The 27,348-nt window shown below is 38.7% G+C and overlaps 1 protein-coding gene across 2 annotated transcripts in view; it reads left to right on the forward strand.

Moving 5' to 3' along the window:
* The first annotated feature begins 2,202 nt into the window (after positions 1-2,202).
* TBC1D4 (TBC1 domain family member 4) overlaps positions 2,203-27,348 on the forward strand; it is a 63,722-nt gene continuing 38,576 nt past the window's right edge. For both annotated transcript variants that reach the window (XM_053455406.1, XM_053455407.1), the window contains exons 1-2: positions 2,203-2,321; positions 3,048-3,565. In XM_053455406.1, the coding sequence (XP_053311381.1) occupies positions 3,101-3,565 (465 nt within the window). In that variant the 5' untranslated portion in view covers positions 2,203-2,321; positions 3,048-3,100. The remainder of the gene's footprint in view (positions 2,322-3,047; positions 3,566-27,348) is intronic.

The following is a 27,348-nucleotide window of genomic DNA, read 5'->3' on the forward strand; positions in this document are numbered from 1 at the left end:
TATTTTATCTACCGCTTCTAGCTTTAAACACCTGTTCAGAGAAGCATAACATCATTCCTCTTGATACCCATAACCTGTATTCTGAAAGAAACCATCTGTTCTCTCTCTTATCAAGATCTCCATGACACTTACTCTTCACATGACCTTCACGACAATCATCCTCACCCAAGAAACCGCACAGCTTCTCTCTCGTTCCTCCTTTAATTCCTAATAGATTGTATATTTGCAAAGACGAGTGTCTGTACCAGGTTGTTTTACGTGTGTTCTTGTTATTGCTAATTTGCATATTGTCAATTTTAATGTTTTTTTCACATCTGTTTTGTAAAAGCAATACTGAATCCACTGGCTGTCTATAGATAAACTATATTATGATATTACTAGTGTGCTCCCCGTATGTGATCAATCGGCTTGGGACATTAACATTCTTTTAATGATAATGGAGCCCTTGGCCATCTTGGTTTTAAACAGAACTGATGTAAGACTCCATAGGGTTCTAGGAAGGATACCAATTTAATGGGAAAAAAGTAATTTGACACTCCCCATAAATCATACAGGTATATTAACATATAAACAAGCTCTAATACCATACACTTACACATCCATACACACACTTCAAGTGAACCGACGCTTCTCTGTGACTCTGGGTCACTAAAGGGAAACTATGGGTGGCGGGATTGCCACGCACCACTCACACCCACTTCCCCATTAAAAATAATGTGTGTCCAGCAAAGGCTGACGACTGATGTAGACGGGATCGCCTACCCGCATCCTGCAGGCGGGCTCCGGTTAGCTGGAACCCACCAGAAAGTTCCTAGGTATGCACATACATATAAAATAAGTTATTTTATGGACTTTCTGCTGCGAGAAGAACATCTATAAAGAGTTCATAAAAAGCTGCTGCGGTGGTGGCCACCAACTCTCATCATCTCTTACGCTGCCATCATCACTAGTGCCATACACCACCATCGGTGTCTCACTACAATGAGCAAGTTGCAGTTCAGAATGTTGGGCATTGGTATGTTCCACTTTTCCTTGTAAATAATAAATTGCAAACACTGCTGTTATCTGTGACCCCCTGATAACGATCTGTAGGTTTCCCCCAGGATGGCATGCCCTCCAAATAGCCTATGTTATAACTCATGTATGCAACTGTTTTTATGAGTTATAGCTGAGATGACCCTTGTTATCATTTTGGTTGAGGTCCATAGGATTTGTAGTACACAAGAACTCATCTGTCCGTTCCTTAACCCCTTAATGACAAAGCCCGTACATCTAAGGGCTCAAAATGCATTGTTTTCAATGGGTTTAGGGGCCGCCCATTGTCCTTAAGGGGTTAATGTCAATTTCAATGTTTTCCCTTGATTTGTTGGGGGCATTCCTGACTCACACACACCACATAACATCTGCAATGGCCAAAAAGGGACTGGTTTATGGGAGGTGGTTGGAGGTGCTATTTAGAGACTTTGTCTCCTATACTTAGCTATTTAACTTACTGAGTAGGACATTTGAAGGAATAATGTCTTTTTATTCACATAATTCAATTTATGAACACACTTTATATACACATTATTGTGACTTTAAGGGTTTTACCACGCTTTGATACATTCATAACCAGCAAACATACTGAATGCTGTAAATATTGTTCAGTTCCTCTGTGTCAGTTTATAATTTCAACTGAAGACCACACTCCCGTTTAACAGTTATTTTGGGTTGGGTAACCACGACAGAACGCTTTCACAAACAAATAGAAGGAGCCACAGCTGTCATGGACTGAACTGGCTTTCCCTAGTGGGGATTTAAAGGGACACTCCAGCCATTATACGATACTTGTGTGGCCCCTTTAAATTTGTGTAATTTTGTGTTTCAGAATTGCCCCTTTCCCCACCCCCCAGCTATTTTCCGTGCAGAAGACATGTTCCGCCGAACACATCTCTATGCGTGTGAAATGCTTAACTCCGCTAAGCTCCAGCGCTGGCTCGGTGAAGGGTCGGACTCCCCTGTACATGCGCGGTAGTTGCTCCCATTGATTTCAAGAGTACTTTAATATGCATTCTTCTTTAGTGGAGCTGTCAGGAGCTGTAAACTGTCCCTTTAAGAGCAGTCATAGCAAGTCCTGTTGGGGAGGAGGGAGAGCACTTTACTCCTCCTGCACCCTGCAGCAGACAGTGACACCCACAGCATATAGTGACACATTTAGGATAATAAACAGACACGTTCAGACATTCTATCCCATCAGGTGGAAGCACTGCATGCATCCAGCACTGGCCAGGGGCACAGGATAGGCAGCAAGGGCACACAGGGCACGCTGCACAAGGCTGGAGGTGAGAAGAAGTGATAGAACTTCTTGCTGGGTGGTGGGGTGGGGGAGAAGACAACCTCTTGCTGCAGGAAGGAAAGGGGGCTTGCTTAATGTGCCTACTTGGAAGGAGATTGAGGCAGAGTAGATGCTTGTGGGTAACTAATGGCTGTTTATTTTTGGTGTGGGATCCCATCTCTGCAGAATCGATCTGCTCTGTTAATAAAGCTAAACTGCCTTCCAGTGAGATAGCAAGGAACTAAAGGGGTAACCTTGCTTATATGGTGCCCTGGCCATAGGCTTGCATGGACTTTTGCTAAAAGACAATACAAATAGGCAGTAGGGGTGGGATCAGGGCTAATACATGCAAGCAGGAGGTGGGGAGAAGGAGGCTGCTCTGCAGGATCTGTCATGACGATTGCAAGCTAGAGGGAGGAGAGGAGGAAACACACTGTACAGACAGGAGGATTGTGTGGGGAAAGCAGATCCTGGAGGCACTAATGTTCCTTGCCATGTGTGTGTAAGAAGCCATTCAGGATCCCTGAAGTGCTGCTACTGCTACCTTATTCACATGTGTTTGTGACATGGCAAAACATATTGCTGTCTAATCTGCCCCTGACTGGGCTTCAGCAAGCAAACCTTAAGATCCAAGACTGCAGGTCTTCCAATAAGCCACACAGAGACGTCCTTTTGTTCATTTGGATGGTATAGTATACCGAGTTTTTATTTTTTTCCCGTCTGTCTACACTAGGATCTCTTTGAAGATTTGCACTATATCGCCTGGGGTTGCATTCTGGAGGAGTTATGGAGAGAAGAAGTTCTGCAGACCAGTGCCACCCTCTTCTGGAGGATCAACCTTTGCCAGAGGAGAGCCCAGTCCCGGATAAGTTGGTGAAAGTGGAGAAAAGGTTCCGTCTTTGGTATGTTGGTTGGTCAAACCTAGACCGGCGCACCACTTTGCCCATGCTACCCTGGCTTGTGGCAGAGATTCGTAGGCGGGCGGAAAGGCAGGAGCCACCAGGATTTGTGACACCATGCAGAGAAGTTCAGCTGTTGTTGGTTGCCCCTCACCTTCGCTGTGTGCCCGCCTTAAATGGTGCCAGTACCAACACCGCAGTTTTCATCTTTGAACACAAAGCACAGCATATTGCACGGTTTATTCATAATACACAAGACCCCTCTTATTTTGGGTACTTGATTAAGACTCAGCCTGACAACCCGGAATCTGAGATGGCCTGCCATGTCTTCAAGGCAACAGACCCCAGCCAGGTGAGATGACCTAGTACTGTGCCATGATAATCTTTTGTTTGGGCATACTTTGCTAATCCTGGGTGTACACAGACATAACAAGATAATACCGTAAAAAAACCTCCGACCTTGTGTGATCAGTGCAAAGAACCAATTCGTTTTATGGTTATTAAGAAATTAGTGTGTACGGAATCATTGGTGAAAGTTATATGGTGGCATTGGGTTCCATTGCCTATTCACTTCTGCCTACTCAGCTGAATTTAACACCTTTGTAAGTAAACACGACTCTAGAAACACAATTCCCAGGACTGTTGGATGTCCAAACCTTCCCAGAAATAATTATTTAATCAAGCGAGATCTAGGGTCATTCATATTTTATCCTGGGAATAGTTAATTGTCATATGACAGAAAAGCAGACCATGATTGGTTGTTGCTATAGAAACTGAAAAAAAAAAACTTTCTAAAATATTCTGTGTTGATTATAGGGAATAATAAAATTACAGAACTGATAAAGGCTTGTTTGCTTAGCATGCTAGAGCGTGCAGTTAATGGGTTTTTTTTTTTTTTAAGTGGAACAGCATCTTTAAGACTGGATATCTTTATATAGATCCAGTGGGAGAAATTCTTGAACTCCAACGACTTTTAAGCTGATCCGTTTTTGAGCATTTGCAAAAGTTGAGCTGGTAATGCATTAAAAGGTTGCGTATGTGTTTTGTTATAAAAACATTTTTAATGCCCTGTCATCGTACAGCTGTAGATGAAATATAACTTTACTTTAAAGGGGCAGTCTGGTATTCCATGCAGCCTCACCAACAAACTGTGCATGACAAAGTAGTTTCATAAACATTCTTTAACCTCTAGAAAAAATAAAAATAAGTAATAAAAGTGACATCTTTAGGAGAAGCTGCAGCACAATGCCCCTTCCTTGGTCCTTTTTTCGCAGCACTGACTGGCTGCTTAAAATCAATGGCAGATCTTTTAGCACATGCACATGAAGGGGTCCCATTAGTTCCCCCCTGGAACCATCACTGAGCCAGACCTGTATGTGACTGGCGGTGAGTACACCATGCGGACGCAGGCAGCAGAACACATCTTCTACAAGCCAAGTTCCCTGGGGAGGTGGGCTAAGAAGCAACTTGATATAGGAATATTCTGCAGAATCCCTTTATGTATTTGCAAGGGGACTACCCAGAAACTTTAAGGGACCGCTCAGTAATTATATGCATAAAGTCCATATGATGGCTGGAGTGTCCGATTTAAGTTCACAGTCTTTGTCCCTGTGCTGCCACGGTCAACATACAGCTAAAGACTACAAATATGTCTGCCTGGTGGACTGCCAGCCCACATGTGCATTCCCACAACCCTCTCTTTTCGGCAACAGAATGATGCGTGCAGGATCTGGGCCTGGGGATGAAAATGACATATGTACAGAAATATATTAAGTGAAGGGCATTATTGGGCAGTTGCCCAGTGTGCCCAAAGGTCAGTCTGGGCCTGGCTATGTGCCTGCAAAATTGTGTAATGGAAGAGAGCAAATTGTTAGTGTGCACAGAGCGTAGACCGTCTGATATGACCTTGCATATACATGCGCTAGAGATTTCACAAGCACAGTGTGTGAGTGTGTATATATATATATATATATATATATATATGTGCCATATTTCTACACTAGTCACACATTTTTCATGGCAGGTCCTCCTTACCTGTTGTGAACTGTGGTTTCTCTTCCAACTAAGTTCAATGTTGTCACCGAGTTCCTTTGTCTTATCTGGAGGCTTGACATATTTCTGTGGCCCAGGGACCAGATCTTCACAAAATGCTAATTATTCTTAATATAAGTGTTTCCTTGTTATGACCCACAAAATTATGAGGTTGGCTCCTCAATTTGACTGTGTCTCCTTAATTCTAAAAATAGTTCTCAGTTCCTGTATTGACTGCTCTTCCATTCACATATGTAATACACGTAGGATTGCGATAAAATGAATTTCCCAGGGAGCTTATACCAGCCGTCTATGACTTGGCCCTTTTTTATGTATGTCACCGTTCTGTACCAGCATCAGTAGGCACAGAACGTGGCATTGACCTTGGTGTTTTTTTTTATATATTGCATCTTTGTTCTAGGACTGTGTGAGGATGTGCCAACAAACTCATCTAAAAATGTATATGAAGCCAGCAATAGATATGTCCATACAGGGAACAGTAAACCTTTATGTTGATAAAGTTCCTCCTGAGAATCATGTGAGTTGCTGACCAGAGTTTGTCCTGTTGGCTACCAATGTCTTGGATAAGCTTATTACTGATTTCACCGGCTCTCTGGTGTATGTACGTTGAGGGCTTGGTTAACCCTGTCCTACTGTAGACTACACTGGGAAAGGTCAAGGGTATGTAAAGAAAAGCCATGTTCACAAAGGGAGCCAGAGTGCTAAATGACCACATACGGCAGCAAACGTTTCCCTTTTTTAAGTAAACACAAGTGAAACACTGCAAATATGGTGACTTTCACCCTCTTGTCCTTCCAAGCTGGAGACCAGTTCTAGCAGGCTTTGTGAGGTTTCAAAGCAAATCCCTTCCTCAAAGGCCTCTTTGAGTTGGGTGTGTAGTGAAGTCCAGTACAGTCGCATCAGTGAACACAGTGTTTACATGTGTAAATAAATGTTCCAGCTACGCAGGAAATAAATACTCAACCATTCAGCTTTAATTTGAAAGAATTTTTTATTCTATGTCAGACCGTACCCCATGTGCTTATCTCAAGTTCCGGTCCTTTTTGGTTGGTGCATGTGCACCATTTGTTTTTGGAACTTTTTAACTTTATGTCTACAGGTACAGGTGGATTCAACTGACATATTTATTTCTATGTGAAGTAAGCAATCAAAATAATAATTTAGACTCCTGGCAAAAAAAGATTACACATACTTACTTTGTAAGTACTCTAATATCCATTTATTAAACCTGTAAAATAAATAAATCAGATAAATTACTTCCAGGTCCAGCTGCAGCTCCAGAGCATCGTTTCTTCCATTGATTGGCTGGAAAAGACTCCCATTTATTGCTGCACGTGTCCACAGTGGGGAATTCGCTATACGTTTACACTAGTAAGAAAAGGAAAGAAACAAAAGTATAGGGAAAGAAAAAAAAAGCGGAAGAGCAGTTCTCAATGCTCCAAAGAAAGACCAGTGTAAATGGGATTAATAGGTGTGAGCACTAACGGGTACACATATGGACAGTTTCTGATTAACAACCAGTTTTAATATAGAATGCTAAAAAATATACAATGTTGAAAAAATTATATAATATACATGCATATACAGTGCTTTCTGATCAACAAGTAATCTAGGAACCTGATGCATTTCCAAAATAGGCTTCCAGAGGTAGGCGATATAGAATGCTGATAAATAGTCAAGTATTATTCTTAACACATTATATATGCATTAAAAATGGAAATGTAGGTACTAAAGAATATTTTTTGTCAAAAGTAACTTTAGCTTAAAAGCTGTGATGATGACCGTTTCCCCCTTATAACAGGCAGTACTTCTTGGCATTTGCACAAGTGTCGCACTGTACAAGTGTGCAAAGTCTTTCAACCACCATGGTGTTTATTATTAAATACATGTCCCCAGTCTAGATTAAACAGGGATGTGTTAAAATGTAGGTTTCGCTCCAAGGATCAGAAGTTGCTGTTTCATTTAAACAAAAACTTTTAATAACTGTTCGCGTATGAGTGTTAAAATTGTTCTCATTTCTGTTACTTGCCGGCAAACGTTTGAGCCCTACCATGGTAACATTGCAGAATTGGGTAGCCCTTGGGTTAATAATCTAAACCCACGCTAGCCGAGGAAAATGAACTCCTGGGCTGACTTCTCAGTGTTCGCTTGCTAATGTGGGTCAAAGCAGAGACCAAGAATAAAGCAAATTTAAGTTTAAATATTGAGAAAAAGTTTAGCTCTTTTTCCATTTTGAAAGTGGGATGTTTTGAAGTTGTTGCCTGCGGAGTAAATAAGTACAGACTGTAATAGTTTAATAGTCTGTACATAGCATAAACTTTGGGTGTATTCACTAACATAGGACTTTGCAGGAGAGTTAAACACTTTAATGTGTATTATAAACAGACAATCCCAATGTGTCCTTCAGGATGTGAAGAAAAACATTAATACATAGTATGTCATTTGTAATAATTCCATTTATGCCAGTTTCCTCTGATCTTATTTATGGAGTTAGCGCCACTTTTTGCTATTGTCTAAAGTCAGACTGTCACCTATCCACTGGGCCGACACCAGGGTAGCCCTCCAGCTTATGTGGTATGGTCCACTCCTCCACCTCGCTGTCGGGGATGTCCACCTTCTTGTGGATTTTCTTGCTCCTGCATCCTCCCACAGGTGCTGCTCTTCTCTTTCTCAAGGTCCGGCTTCCACGCTCTATAGCCTCAAGCTATCCTCAACCATCCTGGGAGTGCACCCTAGTGTGTCCCCGGTCTCTGAGGATCATCTGAAAGTCCCAAGGCTGTTCGATAAAAAAGAGTTCAACCCGAGCAGGAACCTGTTGGAGGGTGAAGAACTCTTCTGAGACTGATGAGCTTTCTCTTATGGGAAAATTGTGCCCTACCCTGCACAAGCATCTCCTCTGATATGCTGAGCGTGGCAGAGGCTAAGTAAAGCATATAAACATAATATATATAAATAAACCATATGGAGAGAAAAATGGTGGCAGTTCCCCTTTAATTGAATATAGAAAATAAGTACTTTTTAGATCTAATGGATGCTAACCATTTGTAAATAAGGATAACGTGTAATTGTAACAAATTAAAGTAAACCTGTCAACATCTTTCTTCATTTTCTCAGAGCTTGGTGTGTTTATCAGTTGATATGTATGTACTAACGTGCACGCCACTGAAAAAAGTATCACTTTCGGAAGGAGTTAATAAACATTCCTTTTTCACTTGGGCGTAACTCCTACTTGCGCAATCACTATTGACAGTCTAAACATTATTCTTCCACATTTAGATAAAGAGCTAACATGGGCCGACATACTAGATTAATAATGGCTAATGCATATGGAAATATTAATATTTTATGTGCTATTTTGGGAAATACTGTGACCCTTAAGTCCTTTGAAGGGGATCAGAGTCACCAAATACTCAGCTTACTGGATCTCAGCTTACTTGATTAAAGCTGAAATTTAACTGAATTGGAGGTGATTTGTTTTTTAATTGTTTCCATAGATCCACAACACTTAGGGTTCACTTTGGTAATTCAGGCCTCCATAGGCTCATGCCTTGGAGTTAATTGTTAGAAGAACGTGCCTTTACTGAGGTTTTAGAGAACTAGCCGAGCGTGACATATTAAATCCAGTTTTCTTCTGTGTCCGTGACAATATGAACCATGATGGCAATCAACTGCCTTTGTAATAGTCCTAGGACTGGAGCATTGTTTATTGCTTTCTCATGGAAAACATCATAAGTAGAAATAGCGGTACTTGAATGTCCTGTTTGTTACTGTTATTGTGGAGACTGGCAAGGTTCCAAATCAACCACTGCTACTTCCTTACTTCGAGAGTATAAAACCGTCTCAATGCTGTCTCAGTTGTGACGATGAAAGAAAGTAAACAAGATTTCGAATTAGGAGACAATTGTGGTTCTTATTAGTAGTGCTACTCATTGCTTATATGTAACGTTTAATGCTGCTGGTACTTTTACTTTTGTAAAACTTCTATATCCACCCTTAAAAATCAGAACCGGTCTGGCGAAGCCCAGAGGCAACCTGATGACTTAAGTGCAGCTGAATACGCGTGACCGTGTGTTTTAGGAGGCAGCGAGTATAGAACACAGAACCTGTAATCCATTACTGCATAGATCATGTCAATCACAAAACATTCATTTATTCAATTACTAAATAAACCCCATAATCCTAAAATAGATGTATTGTGGAGTTTAAGGTATTATATCCTACAAGGTGCTCTGGACCAAATCTAGACCTCTTGTGGCCAGCTAGAAATATTGATGCAGGATATGGTTCTCCTCTGTCTTTAGACCTTACTTTCAAGCCATGACCCTTCTCTCTCTCTGGGTTCCATGTACAGCAAGGATCTACTCAACTCTTAAAAGTTTTTTCCCAACATTCCTAGAATTTTATATTATTATGTACTCATATGGAATGCATCTTCAATAAGCTTATAACTTTTTTAAAATAATATGCCACTTTGTCTTGTTGAAAACATTTCAGTGGGGCCTCTGTCTGTCTTCACTGCTCAGCCTTCCCACCTCTGACAACACAGAAAGGGCGTTACCTTTAACTCTCATCACACCTATAACAAAGAACACCTTGCTCATTCATACTCACTGGTCTTCACTGTTTAAATGTGGATTTGTAAAGCATTGCTGTTGCAAGTGCGTATGCATGAAATGGCAGGTGGGAGTGGCTGATGGTGGTCAGATTGTAATACGTAGGGAAGGGCTTTGGAGGAATGACAGGACAAAATTAGTAGACGTGCTTCATAGTTAATGGAAAGTTCATGTGACAGTTCCAAGATGGAACACACTAAATGGTCTATATGGCCCTTTTGTGAGAATGAATTCTATTTATGCTTGTTATAATAAACTAATAATAATGAGTTAGTTATTTCAGGCTATATTTATCTCTAAGTCATGCTTATACATTATATATATAAGCTAATTGTTACTGATTTGTTTTTTATAATGATTTTGGAGACCTTTATATATTTGTACCAATTAAGCTTAACACCAGTGCTAATGTTTAATAAAGCCATTTGTTGCAAGAACGTTTTGTTCAGGTAAAATGACAATGTTCTGTAAAATCAAATTAAATGGAGAATAGTAATGTCATGATTCTATGCATGTCTTGCTTTGTACATTATTTCAGCTGTTTCTAATAAAATGTAGCAATAAGTGCCACTGAAATATTTTTACACAGCTCTGCATATGTGGGTACGTTAACAGGGTTGTAATTGCATGCAGTTAGGTTTTAAGTACCCACTTATCTGGGTTTCTCACAGAACATTTAATATTTTAACCTTATTTTTGTGCCTGCTTTGATATTTGGACCATCTGACCTCTCTTCTTGGTCTTGCCCTTTATTGCAACGTATTGGACTGCTGACCTCAGTCCTTCTTGTTCTGCCACCGTATATACTCTCTAGGTCAGTGGTGAACAAGAGGAGTCTTCTCCTGCATTAATGATCCAGATTGCAGACCGTGTGAGCTGACACCAGTCTCTGTCCCTTTTCCTGTGATGTTAGTGGTCATTGTTATTAGGGGTTGGGTAGTATAAATCTAACCATGTGAATGGCTGCTGGTCTAGTTGTCTGCGGGACTGTTTAAAGGGAAAGTGAACTCACTGGACTGACTGCAACACAGGTGTCGGCAACTGGTGTCGGCCTCTTTAATCATAGTGGCCGTATTCTTAAATGTATAGCAGAAACGTCATTCGACGTTGAACACTCTAAAATGAGTTCTTTACTATGCATGTCTAAACTATAACCCCTTAAATACTTAGAATGAGACCCCTAAATTGTCAGCCCCTGCTTTTGCACTTCCACATCAATTGGTGGCAACTATATAACAGTGTTTCTACTTTTTTGTGTAAAATTACAGTATCTAGGCCTTTTATGCTTTAACAGCCACAATATGAATATAAACCAGATGAAAACCTTAAACCGAGGGCCACTGTGGGTAATTCTGACAGTATTAATTAGTTAGAAGATGAAATCTTCTTAAACTGAAATTAGCCGTGTTTGTTGTAAAACATCACATGGCATAGCAATGACCCTTCTCAAACGACATAACTGTGCTCTCTTTGTAATGAAATCTTCTCTTTTAGTGCTCACAGAAAATTCATAAGTGAAAATGAAGCTTCTCAGCTTTCAGCAACAACTACTTTTATTTATTAAAACTGCCCATAGCTTGTGCTCCTTGTGAATCCGTGTCATTATTTTGGTAATAAGTAGTGTATCAGATTACCTTAGCAAAAAAAGATTGCATTATAATCAATTTGTTTCCTAAAAGAGAAACCCACACCAGATAAAATAAGTGTGTTTTTTTTAAAGCACTTTTAGTTTTTGCATAATATGATAAATAATCAGCACACTGCGGTGTTTCAACAGGCAAGCAAAATATCACATGCCTAAAAAACAATGGCAGCCTCCAGATATGCATATAAACTAAATTTGTTGGAACAAAATGGGATAAAACCAGGTTTTTGTCAATGTTAAACTACATTACTGTACATGTACTGTATTACATGCCTAAGGTCAATGAACAACATCAATGGACAGTAGGACAGAAATAACTTAATGAGCAGGGAAACTTATGTAGATCCAGAGAGGCTGCTCTCGTTGTAAATGTAAACACATATATGGCGCCTCAAAAATATATTTACCCTGACCAATTCTCTAGAATTACAAGTGGTATAATATTTTATTTTAAAACACATAGTTATTTTAAAGTGAAAAGTTTTACTTCTGAAAACTTATATCAAGAAAAATAAAAAGGGAAGATATTGCTGATATATATATATATATATATATATATAACCACCCATTAATTTTCTTTTTTTCTAATTAGGGTACACATACAGCCCCCAATGTTTTTTGGGTGGCTTGCAGCTGGTTTTTAGTGAGATGGCACATTTGAACTCACTGATCTCGCTATTCTTCTTGAAGGGCCATGCCTTCGCGGGAATGGCAGTGCTAGCACTGAGTAACTCCTAGACAAACTTGTCGAACAGCATTCAAGAAATCTCACCAACTGGTTGGTTCTTCACAACAAACACAGAATACAGTTAGGGGGAACTGTTTTAACTTGCCTACAAACGTATGCTTTAGAGAACAAAACAAGGCGATAGAACAGTTTGTTAGAGAACACTGGACATACGTGGAAATCTGGATTGACAGAGTGGTAATTGTTGAAAAGCAGATCTTGATATCGGTGGCATTGTTGCTTGTAATCCCACGTTATATATCGGTTCTGCGTTCTTTTGATGTTTATGTGTTGACAATCTGTATGTAGGGAAGACTGATGCTCCAACTGTTGCTATTTTATTCTCTAAACTTGTTTATGGAAGCTAAAAATAGCACAGACGGGCTCAGAAGGTGTCCAAAAGTAGCAGTTTTCACACCAGCACTTACAGCCCTGAGAGGTCTCGCACAGTGTTATATTCTCTGTGAAATAACAGAGTTTGTGCTGTGAAAATAGTAGCTGGAACAGGCTGGGCTCTGTAGGTTTTTGTTCACATGCTATGACTTTATACTGATTTATCTAGTATATAAATATACATTATTTCAGCTCATCCATCTTATTAATTTATTTTGTCTCTATATACCGGTATTTTTCTAAAGTGATATGTACCATTATACTTGGCTTAGTTCTATACATTTACAAAACATATTTGGGGTTTTGAGTCTAAAATAGATAAAAAAGGATATGTAACAAATGATCAATATCGTATTGGCTGCCAGCTGGACATGGAAGAATTGGCTAAGACATGTTTGGGCAGCTGATGTTACTTTATTTGGTTTCATTGTTTTTCATTGACACTCCTCTACATTATCCACCAGCTGTAGGAACTTCCAGTTAGCCAACTAAAAAGTCATTGAGTATAGTACATGGTTAGACAAGCATAAATACTTGGTCTGAATAAATTGTAGCCAGTCTTCATAATTGACAGGTGCAGTGATATTTGAAGAACTTGTTGTCTTTGACCCTTTGAACCATAGCATGTGTTAAAAAGATGCTCTACTCTGTAGAATGTTATACCATTATAGGTAAATAGAGCACTAAATTTCCCTGACATCCCTCTAAAGAATGATACATCTTAAAATACTCTATGAGTACTTTAATGTGCATTCTTCCAAAATGAAAAAAAGGAAACAAAAACCTTACATAGAAGTTGCAGCCCTGCTGCAGCAACTGACCTCCTCCTCCATGGTTTGGCATTCGTTTTATACTGACCAGTGGGAGGAAAGTACTCACATTGAAATCCTATTAATAGTGTTTGCCACTCATGGCATGGGGGGGGGACTTGAATAGACAACCGCCAGCGCCGGGAGATGTGTTTGGCTGAACACATCTCGGGCAATGGTTGGGGGTTGAGGGAAGGGGCAAATGCATATGGGAGTATTCTGCAGATGTATTTTTGCATTGATTGTACTGGTAAAGACGAAAGCAGACATGATGAAAGCCATTGGAGCATTTCATTTGCTTTAGGGTCACCATGTTATTATTTTGTAGGAAATCTTCAGATTATTAGCATGAAGTACTGTTAAGCTGACCTAGACAATATCATTTTGCACTAGCATATTTCCTTTTGATCCAGTTACAAGTTTCAATAAAGATTCTGCTTTGATGTGCTTTACGCTTTCTTTTTTAGCTCCTGAAATGTCTGTGGTTACAGAATAGATTATGTTGACATATTGTGTTAATATGTGGTGCAGAAAGTAAATCCTCATCTGGAACATGTTCTGAGTCCCCTCTTCACCCTTGCTAATTTTTCAGCGTGACAGAATTTTTTTTTCTTCTCCCAAATAAATTGCCGGTTTTACAAGAGACTGTTTCTTTTTGCCAGTGCTAAAACCTGGCAGGGATTTCACATGGAAAAAGCAGAAAACATCCCTTTGGTGCCAGTTTCTCTTCACGAGAATGTTAAGGGCTGGAACAGTAACTTTTTCCTCATCTACAAACGTGAATCTAATTCTCATTATCTTCTGTACTTATTTCCTGTTTACTTTTCCAAAAGTATTCTGGGATGACACATTCCAAGCTAGCCTATTCTGTGGCCTCATAATGTGACTTTAATGCCATAAGAAGGAAAAGTTTAAAGGGTTGTCAAAATTGTTCTTGTTAATTTCAATGACAGTAGGCATGTGTTAATGAGGTTCTTAGTGAATTCCTGGATTAAATTTGCCCTGCTAGATCTACCCCGGTCCACTGTGAAGTGGAAATGCCTAGTAGTAGCTGTAGGCCACACATACTTGCAGAGTAAGGCTTTGAAATAGCAACTGGTACTTATTGCGCCATAATGTGCAGAAAAAAAGCAAAAAAATTGAGTATTTCTAAACTCAGGACAAATAGTAGAATCTATTTAGCAGGTTTTTTCCTTACTACTACTACTGTTTGTACTGTTTGCAGATTAGTAAAATATTTTTCAAAACAAAGTGAGAAAACGTCAATTTTTTAATGGTAATTTAGATGATATGATAAAAATAATGGTATCTAAAGAAAGCCCTGCTTGTCCTGAAAAAAACAGTAACACTGAAAAATGTTAAAAGAGCCTTTCTCCCAAAATGTACTACGAGTAAGAAACATTTACTTGTCATTAAGGGGTAAAAAGTAGCACACCAAAATTGGACAAGAAAATTAAATAACATTGATATTAATACATATATATATTCATATGATTGTTAACAGCAATCACACTCCTATCATGCCCAGGTTCTAGCATGTACTGGTTGCCTGGGCATGATTGGAGTGTGATTGCTGTTAACAGTTATATAAATATATATATATATATATATATATATATATATTAATATTGTTATTGAATTTTTTCTGTCCAATTTTGGTGTGTTACTTACTTTTACTTGTGCCTTGTAATTTTAGAACTGAGGTGCCAATGGTTCACAGCCTTTATAGGATCAAACTGCTCTTCTGATGGCCAATTCATGTAAATCATCAACAAATCATCTAAACTTTCTTCTTTCTTGCATCAATGTTCTTAATTTATTTTTATATGCTAAATTAGGTTGTGCCTTTCAGACTGAATAGAAGAGTTTGCAGTAAAACTCATCCCATGTAGCTGTACACCTTGATACACTACCTATTGGGGTGTTCTTGTAATAAATCTATTCTTATGCTGTATCAGAACATTGTGACTGCAGTGATGCTACTGTGCTTTTCAGGTGTAGCTCAGCTGTACTTAGAAATAGTTGTTCTCTTCGGAACAAAATGTAGATGTTCTTAATTATTCCACAAGATATTCCACAAGAAAATGGAGCATATGCATAGATTCAGTGGGTAAGTAAGTTTATTCAGCAAACCAAACTGCTGAAGCACTTTCTTTTTCTGTGGCAACGCCAAGTGTGTTTTTTAATTTTAGTTACTTTCAGCTACTTTAGCTGTTACAGCGAACACAGATGACATGGCTAGTATTTTCCTTTTCTTCTGTATCAACCCATTCTCAACTCCAAACATGGAGCTTCACCTTCAATACCAATGAGCTGGTTGGAGGAAAACTAGTCAATGAGTCCATTCATCTTTAGATTTTTTGTGATGGCATCACCTTAATTGTGTCAAGAGGAAGGACACTTTTTGACCCTTTTGTTCTCGAGGTACCCAACACACAAAATCAACTCTTCTACTCCAGCTTTGACAGTTATCAATCATGCAACAATCATGCATCAATCTAGTATTTTGCCTCGTTTTAATCACAGATGAGCTGGTTCCTTATTACTGTTGAAAGGTAGAAGATACATTCTTTGCATATTTTGTTGTTCTGTCCGCACTCACTGTTCCCCTACAGAGCTTGACAGAGAGGTAACTTTTCACAGATCACACAAATGAGAAGGTTGATGTCGATTCAGGGTTTGTTTATTCATCAGAAACCCATGAGAAATACACCAATACAATCTAAAATATAACTCAAGGAGTAAGGTAATGGACCAAATAGCATCTAAAAAAATGAGGCAGTATAATAACTAACATAGGGTCCATACTGGATACTCGCATACAAGTGACAACAAAAAAATAATTTAAGTGTATGTTGCATGCTGCCTTCTCTCATGTTGCTGTGTGTTTTTAATTGTCTTCAGTTTAAAAGGGCCTGAAAAGCCTTTAACTAGCTTGGCACCTGTGTCCGGAATGCTGGGAAGGCAGCACACACAACACAAATTGCTTTTCCCGTGGTATGATCAAACTTCCTCTTTCCAGAAGTTAGAAAGCGGCTTGTTAAAGGGTACACATCAAGTCGCTTGTCTGTGTGTGTTCTAGGCTCATCTGTGCGTTCTAGGCTCGTCTGTGTGTTCTAGGCTGTGTGATGTTTTTCTACAGTAAACCTCATTTTTAATTTTAATTTGTTTTCCTGTATTAACATTTTCTTTTTTATATAATTATAATAAATATTATATTTTTTTCATGGAATTCAGTTTTTTTTTTGGAGGAATGTACTTGGTTTTATTGCTGTATAGTGTGTAATTTACAGGAATATTAGATACAGTGTATATGTGAATGCATTCATAAATGTATTGAAATGATTTATGAAATGCATTGCCTCTTTTTTTGTATGTCCGATAAATAAAGTATGGAAACAATTGGACCATCTAGTCTTCCCTTTGGACAGACTTTACTTAATTATTTTTGAGGATAGCTTTATTCACATCCCAAGCATCCTAGAATTCATTTGCTGTGTTTCTTTGTACTACTTCCTCTGGAAGGCTTCCAACTTCTAACTTTTTGTCCTCTAGTTCTTGGACTCCACTTTTTATTAGATGCTACATCTTGATATATTTCAAGTTGTGGTCCTATCTCCACTCTTCCTTCTGGACACCATATATATATATATAATCAATTTAATGATGAGTTGATGCATTCAATTATTTGAAAATAGGGTTAATACCGTAATTGATAAATATAATTTTGCTAAGTAAATTGAGAAATACATTCGATGTTCAGAAACAGAATGGTCTTTCTACTCGCTGTATGCTTTGCGTCTGGATGCATCACATGACAGCGTGCATCCATCAAGCAGTAAGACCTTTCTGAGTTTTCCTGTATTGGCGTTAACACTAAGGTCCAAAATGGACTCCTAAATGCATTAAAAAACTAGAGTATTCCTTTAACAAATTGCATCTAGCACCTGACAAACACATTGGGTCACAAATTAAATATTTTTTTTCACATTATTGTGCTATTATCCAACATGCACTGATGGCTTTGATTATTATGAATCACCTAAAATATAGGTAGGTGTAGTACATGTATATAAAACTTAAACAAAAATAAAATTGATATATTGTTTGTGAAAAGTAAATGGATTGCCATGCTTTATTTTGTAAGTGCGGAGCCGAGTGCAATATTGCTAGAGCTCTGTAAACCTCGATTGGCCGTACTCTGCTCAGGAGCATTAGCTGTGTTGAAACTGGACTGAAAACCCACAGGGGCCTTTGATGTTATTGACTGTGACACGGCTAAATATGGAAAGTAATGATCCTTCTAAGAATAATCTTCACATGTTTTCCTGCCAGGGACAAGTTCTTATAAATTATACAGCAATGTATATAGGTCTTACTGTTCAAAAGAGGTTCTGTTTTGTTTGTGTAGTTGTATGAATTCTATTGGAATTGTTTGACAAAGCTTGTTTGTAGTAAACCCAAGAGCGATGAGTATGTGGAATTATTGCTTGTTCTCTTTGAGAGATAAATCAATGTTATTTACAGCCAGTGCTATGGTAATTTCATTTGCAAATCATACTTAACCCTACTTTACATATATCTTAAAGATTTTAACCAAGTTTGTTAAACTTTACCCACACAGATTATATATATATTTTTTAATAGAGTTTTAATTAGAACACATAATCATACAATATTTAATAACACATAAATATAACACACATTTGTTTGCAACGTATATTCATACTCCACATTCATAGTGAGAGGGCTGCAAGATGTTTCTACACTTCTTATACCTTTTTTCACATTTCTATTATTATAGGTAATCATGATCACAAATGTGACCAAGCCCCCCACTCAATGGGGCCTGGGTGACCCCTGTGACACCAGTGGCATCCCTTTAAAGGCACTAGGTGCTAGAATAATCACTCTCTCCCTGCATGCTGTGTCTGACTGATCTGGCGGGCAGGAAGTGACATCACATCCACTTCCTGCATGCTGAATTAGTCCACACACAGCACAAAAAAAGAGATACACAGGTAAGTGGTATAAGCAGGGGCACAGGCAGGCTGTGGTGGCAAAGATGGCACAGATAGGCCGTTTGGGGATAAAGATAGCACAGGCAAGCTGTTTAGGGGGCACTGACAAGCATCTTGGATATAAAGATGGCACAGACACTCTTATTTTGCAGCACTGAGGAGCTATTTGGGGACAAAGATGCCACAGACAAGCTGTTTGTGTGTGCCACCTTTGTTCCAAATTAGCCAATGCTCCCAGCTGTTGACCAGGGAGAATCTAGTCTGTCGTTAGACTCCTCAGTGTATCATCAGGAAGATTTCTCCATAGACGCATTATATCCAGAAGTCGTTTAGAATGTTCTTTTAGGGTATAACAATAAAAAAATTCAAGGTTTCCTGTCCTAGGATACTAAGATCACTCAATATCACACATGGGTCCAGCCACAACATGGTAATCTCTGTATCAGTGTTAAACGTTCTATTTACAAAATATTTTTCTGTTTTTATAACATTTTCTTTGTGTGAGATAGAGCTTTGGCTTTTATCTAAAGCAGAAATCTCATTTTTAAACAACCTTCGCTTTTCTGCAAAACTATCAAGAAGACCTGATAACCACAGACAGGGACCTTGGTGGATAGAGTACGCAAGTTGATTTGCATAAGCTATAATATTGTTATGAAATCATAAATTACACTATTTACTGATCTTCAGCGTGAAATCATATGTTTTCTGCCCTAAATGTGCTGTATTTAGTGTGCAGGTATCTGAAAATGCTGACACGTAAGATTTTCTTACTTAAATACCTAAGGAAGCCTTAATGTTATGGAAGCTCTGATGCTTCAACGTAATTATACATTGTCATACACTTTATCATACACAACATTAGTGCATATCCTAAGTGCCCCTCTTTTTTCCGTGAAAGGAGGGAGACACCAGTGGGAAACATCTCCATTTAAAGGGAAAATGGGGGGGGGGGGGCGCGGATCGTGTCAAGACTTCGCTCCCGCCACCCGGAGATTGCCGGCTCAAGAACCTCTTCTCCGGTTCTCCGGGTCAAACCCAGAGAGTTCCCAGGTATGCATATAGGTGATACTGAAAGCCAAAGGAAGATACCAGTGTTGTAGATGACCTAGTAGAGGCCCAAGAACTGAGCCCTGAGGAACACCAACAGATAACGGTAGGGGAGAGAAGCAAGTTCTAGGGAGTGAGACACTAAAGGTAAGATTTGAGCCAGTAAAGAGCTGTGTCACGGATGCCATGAGCGTGGAGGGTTTGTAGGATGAGGTGTTGAACTGTGTCAAAGACGGCAGGAAGGTCCAAGAGAATAAGTAGTGAGAAGTGGTCGTTTGTTTTAGCTGCAAGGTGCTAACCGAAGGAATACAGCAAATATGTGAGCTGTTAAGGAGTACAACCCTTACAATGTGTATCAGCCATTTTCATTACTTAATAACTGAACAGGTAGGAAAAAAGGTAGAAGAAAAGCCTTCTAAAATTTCCTGACAAAGCTCTTCATAGCTGAAATAGTTAAGTAAACCTAAAAGCAGCCCACAGACATTTGTTATTCACCATGGTCGGCTGCTCAGTTAAATATTATCCTTAATGTGGTTAGCAATGAAAACACACATAAAATATGTGTTAACAGATGGGCATTTTTTTCATATAAACAAGTATTTGGAGATTTCAATTAATCTTTTATTTAACTGCAAGGTGAATGTACAAAGGACCTTTGTTTTGCTTTGCAAATCATTTTCAAATCTTCATGACACCCCCAACGATGCTTTGTGAGTATTTTGTTAGAAACTAATTTTTTTTAATAGAATACAGGAAATGTAGTACAGTTGGCAATTCTGCTTCTTGCATGGTAAAAAATGTGATCGATTTAAAATCTCAAGAAAATGGCTAAATTATTTTAGAGTTACTTGCGGGTGTAATGGGTAGCCGAATGAACATCTTACAGTAGCTCCAGATCTGATTACTGGCTTATGGGTTCTTGCTCAGTATACACTGCCTGCGGCGGCATAGCTATACTAGCTACCCTTCAATGCCTTTATACGTTTGGGCCTGAGTTGCCTTTATACATTTGGGCATTTCCCCATGGAAATGCATGGCAGGAGATGTGTTGATACTCACCATGAGCACGGAGGTCTAAAGAAACCCCATGCCCATCCCCGGCACCAATTCTTTCTAATGCCATGCTACTAAGTTAAGTTTAGGAAAGTGTATATTGACTGAAAACCCAAAGTCATACAGTTTTAATAAATGTAGTTATGTAAATTTCCATTAAAACACCAACTGACCTATAAAAACAAGTATGACATTGTTTTCTGAAAGCTCGTTTGAGCAGAGCCCTCCATACGTCTTGCTTCTGTAAGTCAAATTGTTATGTCCTATGTTTATCTTTATCTCAAGAATAATCATTTTATGATCTATCCATGTAATTTCCTTTCTTTTTTTTTTTTTTACCATATTTACAGTCTTTATATTTCTTAACATCATATCTTTCCTGGAATAAGAATTCTATGATCTAGATAGAGTAACACAATCCCTTTCCTAATAACAGGGTGCTACAGCCACGATGTTAACACTTTCCCATTTGTTTTGATGAGCTTGCAATACCCTGCGGGCTAACAGCATTGTATTATAAGCTTGGATTGCTGCCTGCCCCTGACAAATGCCCATTAGTTTTGTAATAAGGCATAGAGCACCATGGAGGTTGCTTAATGTGGTCTATTCAAGTACAGACATAACGCAATCTGCTCAAGGTTTTTACAGGTATCTCTTGATGCCAACATATGGAAATGCACACATTTCCAGGCAAAGAACAGACATGCAAAGAGAAACGGTTTAATTACAATAACAATGAAGTGTACAATAAAAAGGATATCTAGAAACATGACGCTATTTCGGGTGGGGTCTCATCCGGATTGTGAAGCAATAAGTCTTAAATGTTTACATGTCAAAAGTTTACATTAACTTTGTTAGTATTGCTTTTGTATTGCTTTACGCTTAGAGTAGCCTTCCACAAGCTTGTCTCAATACTGGAATTTTTGCGCATTCGTCATGTACATAGACGCATCAATTCTTATATTGTATATACTTGGCCTGCTGTAAATCGGCAGCATGGTCCCACATCTAACAGTAAATATGTTAGTATGCAAAATAACTGGGCTGCTTTTTCCGTAAGGGCAAACTAGGTGCGACGCAGGAAGCAGAAATGAAGGATCTTAATGGCATCACACCTTCCATATGTGTTTCATCTACTTTCGGTGTGCTGAGCTAGTCACAGGCTCAAATAATACAAATGTATAATACGAGGCCTACCAAACAGGTGTAAGCATGCTGCAAAAACAGTGTATTGGCTGTACATCTACTTTCAAATAGACCATATGACCAAAAATATGTTGACATCTGACCATCACAGGTATGATGGTGAGATGTCCGCATACTTCAGGTATAATATGCCCGAAGAAGAGACCATTATAGTCTCTTGCAATTCATTATACACCAATAAAGGTATCATCTTTACCACATTTACTTTCTCCCACAGTACGACTGTATACCTTCATCACACCTTATATGAGCTTGATGGACATCCCATTCTAAAACCATGGGCATTAATACCCTTTGCGGCTATAACAGCTACCAATAATTAGGTGTGGTGCCCACATACTTTTGCTCATATTCCAGATATATTTCCGCTGCTCCTATTTTTTGTGCGTGCCCTGTAAATAGTTTACTAGATGGCGGGGGCACCGGCAGTTTTATGCCAAGAGTTGTTTAGAAAATGAGTCTGGCCCTGTAGGTTTCTATAAACCCTTTTTTAATTTAGTGTCTGAAGAACATTTTTTTATAGCGGTTTTGTACACATTAGCGCCTGCGCCACGGGTCAGTGGGTTGCAGAGTGTGCCGCCGTTTGTAAATATCCTTGTAAATTTTGTTTTCGTTATTTGTGTCGAAGTAATTTAACTTCAAGGACGCAGTGACTTTTAAACTAGTGTCGTTTCTTGTCTCCAGACCAAATAACGGTTTGCTCTCTTGCAGCAGTGTATGAATTCCTGTGTAATCCAGTGTTATGGTGGCCAATTGCCTGTGCTGATTGCTACAATAACATTTTGATAAGACAACCCACGAAATGCAGACATCTTCAGATGAAGCCAGAATACAGATAGTTACGTTTTCTGCTTGACCTCCTAATTTTGATCTCCTTGCATTGTTTTAGTTATCCCGTAATTACCAAATGGACTTAACTTAACCCTCAAAGTGCTGGCTTATTTTCCACAGTAGCACTTCTCTAGATGGGAGGCTAGCTTTAATGATTCAGGGCTGTACATCTAAAATTAGTTTTTCTTTATGATGAATTGATGATTAACACACTGCTTTAGTTTGGAAAAATGTTGGCTTACTGAAAATAGGACGACGGATAAGTGCGAAAAAGAGAAGATGCCTTTTTGGCATCCAACTGTTAAACAATAAGCGACAGCTGAACATATCGTTAGTTCAAAAATAAACCAAAAGTGAAGTGACAGCTTGCGTTCTAACATTCTGTGATGGGTCTATAGTCATCCTCCCGTCCACATCTTAAATGACTAGCTAATTTAAAGGTATTTACCAGATGCAGTCATTGCTCAAAGTGCTTTTTGTTATGCTTCTCGTAACATATATATATATAAATATATATATAAATATATATATATATATATATATATATATACTGTATACTATTGTTTAACACGTCTGCTGGTTCTTTTTCCATTCAACAATGTTTCTTCTGGGGGTGGTGAGCGGTCAGAGACCTTCTACAGTAGATGTACTTGAGAGAAAGAAGAGAGATGTCGTTTAAAAGCAGATGCTCTTTGGGTCTTAATTGCATGAGCTAATGCCATTTGTGTCAGCCTCTAGATAGAATAAATTCAATTACTGCTTGTCCATTAGATCCTCTGTGTTTTCATACAGAAACAATTGACTTAGCTGTTTTGCTGTTGATGTGATCGTCTCCCTCTTAGTGATGTTGATGGTTGCTAGGCCCATTATGTTTGAAGTGTATTGTCACTAAGATGGATGACAATAAAGGACAATTTTTAATTGTGCCAAATGTTTTGGCCGTTGCACAAAAACCTTTACTTTATCGTGTTGTGTATGACCACCTCATAAGATATCTATCTTTCGGTATATGTTACTTTAAAATAGTGTTTTGATATAGCACATACCAACTTTTCTTTTATATTTATATGGTATGGGTAATGTTTATCAAATCGAAATAATTAAAGACTAGAAAAGTTAGATTAATATGGAAATGTTCCACCTACATCAAATCCATATTTCTCCTATTCATCCTCAGATTTGTTTGTAAAGGTAATGTTAGTGGGATAACAGTTTATCTCGCACAGTATAGTAAGAGTGATGACCCTACAGGAGCTTTTCTGGCCCTATATAATGCATTATTATAATAAGTAAAGAGTGACTTTTTAAATCACAAACTGCTCTATTAATTATTAAAGAGTTTAGGTTTGCATTATGCAGGACAAACCAACCCTGCTAGTTGAGAAGAGAAGTTTGTGAGGGTTGTCCCTCCATAATACAATGAGGAGGCTACATTGTACTTATTCAGTAAACAAAAGTTGTACAAACTTTTGGTGGTAGAAAAGGCGGGAAAACAACCAGGCAAAGCATTTCCATGTGGAACATTTTTTTTTTACTAGTATTACATTAAAAATGAAAACATTTACCTGACATAGAAGGTGCTCTGTCGCTGCAACTACTCTCCTCCTCCATGGCCCAACTATTCTTGCCATTGTTTGGCTTCTTCAACAAATCAATGGGAGTGCTTTCCACACACGTGCACGGTAAACATATCTCCTGTACGGTAGACATATCTCCTGCACGGAAAATAGCTGTGGGGCCGTGGAAGGTGCAAATGATTATGAGTGGATTGTACAGAATCCCCCCCATGCATCTACAAGGGGACGCCCCAGGAATTTAATGGGACCTCAAAGCTATTGTATGCATTGAAGTGTATATGATGGCGGGATTGTGTCTTTAATCTATTAAACGCATAATGCAAGATGAAGATAATGAGCTCCTGAAGTGGCAATTATAATTCTGCAGGAAAATAACTCCACAGTGAGGTCATTCTTTATCTATCTTATTTAGCTCCATAACACAGACATGTTAAAAATGTTTATGGTTATGTGACTTACTTTAGAAATAAATCAGAGACCGAGTAACTGTGTCTAAGAGGTAGAAAGTAGTTATCAAGTGGATTGTCAAGTTGCTCCTACAGTGAGAATACTGCAGTTGACTTGCATGCCCAGTTCTAACGCTGGTTGCAAGTCCTAATTACTCTTTCTGCTGATTAGTTATTTTCTAATTAAGTTTCCGTAAAGAAGATATGCATCATACGGCTGTTTAAGATAAAATATAAAAAAAAACTGTGGTGTCCTGTGGCGAAAAACTTGGGTAGACACTTCTTGTTATTCTTCACAGAAAGTTATTACTGGGGAACGGTTCACGTACTATATGTTGATTCCTTCTTGCAAGTCACTACAGGAAGTCAGTTGGGTGGTGGCCAAGATGCCAAAGAGTTTTCCAGATTTATTTCAGAAGTTTGGAATGTTGATAAGGATCTGCATATAGAACTGTGTATGATACTAATATGGTTTGCATGTTAGCAGAAAAGGTTAATAATATAAACATAAAAAGACATGCACAGGCTGGTGTGGGAAAAAATACTAAGGGGATGTTGCAATACAAACCAATACAAAGAGGGCAAGGACATTTCTAATCCAGAACAGTGGGTGCACCAGTTGTGCAAAGGTGGTGACATTATAATGGAAATGCGCAAACTGAATACATTCTGAATATGTCGAAATGCCACCAAATTGTTTTATTACTAGTATCAGGTTGAAAATAAGTTTTCAAAAATATTGTGCTGTTTTCTTATTTCTGCACAATGTTTTCAGAAAGCTGTATGTTAGCCTTTGGTGTGTGTTCTAGCTCCGTTATTTTAGCCCAATCTGCTAGACAAACACCCTGACTCCTTAACAAAATGCTTCTGGTAAATAATAGAATGGGCCAGTCTTCATCCACCAGCAGGCCACTGTGACTAATGAAACTCTGTGAAGTTACGGACTTCATTAGCATTGCCATAAAGCATCAGCTCAGTGTGGTGTTTGAGCAGGAAAAGTCACCCAAAATATCACATGACTGACAACAATGACAGCCTCCTATTTGTCCTTGAAGAGCTATGTATAATTTTTGGGGTTCACCAAAATCAAAAAAGGGACATATTATTTAAATTGTAACATGCAAAAATGACTCCAAGTTTTAGGGAACGATATAGTAAATGAGGGGTACCAGCAATAAAATTTCAGTGGGAAGCAACATGAACCAGTATCATTTTGTACTGGCGTTTGTCCCAGGTTTTAATGTCTTGCTTGTCCTTAAAGGGTTAGTAGACACTGCTGTTGAAAATATTTGTTTAACGCTATTAATCTTGTTTTAACATTGATCCATGCCATATTTTTGGCATACTATTTGTTGCTCTTTCTTTCCTAATCTTACATTTTGCTGTTTAATGCACCATAAAATCTATGTAATGGTGTTCATAGATTTAGAAAAACAAAATCTATTTATTAGAAATCCATTGTATGTGTGTGTATTATGCTTAAAAGGATTTTAACTTTTCTGTTATCGGGATTGCCGTGATTATTTGTAGTCGTTAAGTTATTCTTCCCCATAGCATTGCCATTAAGAATGGGTTCAATGAAGTGATTGTGCAGGGAAAGTCATCGTAAATATCACAATGTCAGCCGCCAGGTCTGCAGAGAAAGGATGTTTATTGGCACAAGCCGAGATAAAAACATGTTTTGGTTGCTGCTAACTCATATAATGGGCATTTAACTTAAAAGTGGCTTCTCTGCTGGTGGCAGGTAATTAGCTATTAAAGGCTTTGTACATTTTGGTGTGGAGAGGACACTGTTAGGGCAGGTATTTTACCCTTTTCCCAGCTAAATAACATTTTACATTTAACCCTTTCAGTGCCAAGCACTGATATGCTATGTATTCCCCCGTAGCGTCTGGTACTGTATTGATTTGTGCCATTAGCATGAAAGCCTGCGTCCAGCCCCGCAATCCCTAGTGATGGGCAGAGATGCAATTTCCAGTTACAAAGTGTCCTGTTACAGGCGTATGTATCAAAATATGTTCTAATTTCATGTTTCTGGTCTTGTTTTGGGGCTGGTTCAGTGTGTGTGCCCACTGCCTACAATGTTATGTCCCTTAGTGTCCATCGAGGGGCATTATTTGGTGGCATAGACATATAGGCTGTAAAACATTCTGCGTAGGATTATATTATCTATACACACATATATGGTTATGTGTCTTAGAAAAATCTGATAGGATGAAACATTAACTATAACACAAGTGGAAAGAAATGGGTGGCAGGAGAGCCAAAGCAATAAACATTGGTTGTTTTTCCATGTAGCATACATAGGTGTATTTAGCAATGACTACATTTTACAATACATATGTATACAGAAGTCATGCTTGTCTCAAATGGGAAGTACCGGTAATACCTAGAATTTCTTTTCAGGCATCAGCTGTTATGTTTGATTCACTGATACCTGTTGTAATGCTAAATTAGTGTTATTTACTTTGCAACATCACTTGTTTACTTTCCTGTAGGGCATTGCCCATCTGCTGGCTGAATGCGTTTTTCTGTAGCTGCCAGGTACAGAATTAAACCTTGCTGAAACCCATCAGTGGCATTGGCACAGTAGCCTACTAAGCAGGCCAACAGGCCACCACACTTGAAGGGTTGGGGCTTAGACTTCTTGTAGAGTGTTCTAATGGAAATGCTCTGCAGGATAGGAGAGAGCCTGAACCGGATGCGGATTTA

Source organism: Spea bombifrons, chromosome 2 (genome assembly GCF_027358695.1).
Source record: "Spea bombifrons isolate aSpeBom1 chromosome 2, aSpeBom1.2.pri, whole genome shotgun sequence".
NCBI classification, from domain to species: domain Eukaryota; kingdom Metazoa; phylum Chordata; class Amphibia; order Anura; family Pelobatidae; genus Spea; species Spea bombifrons.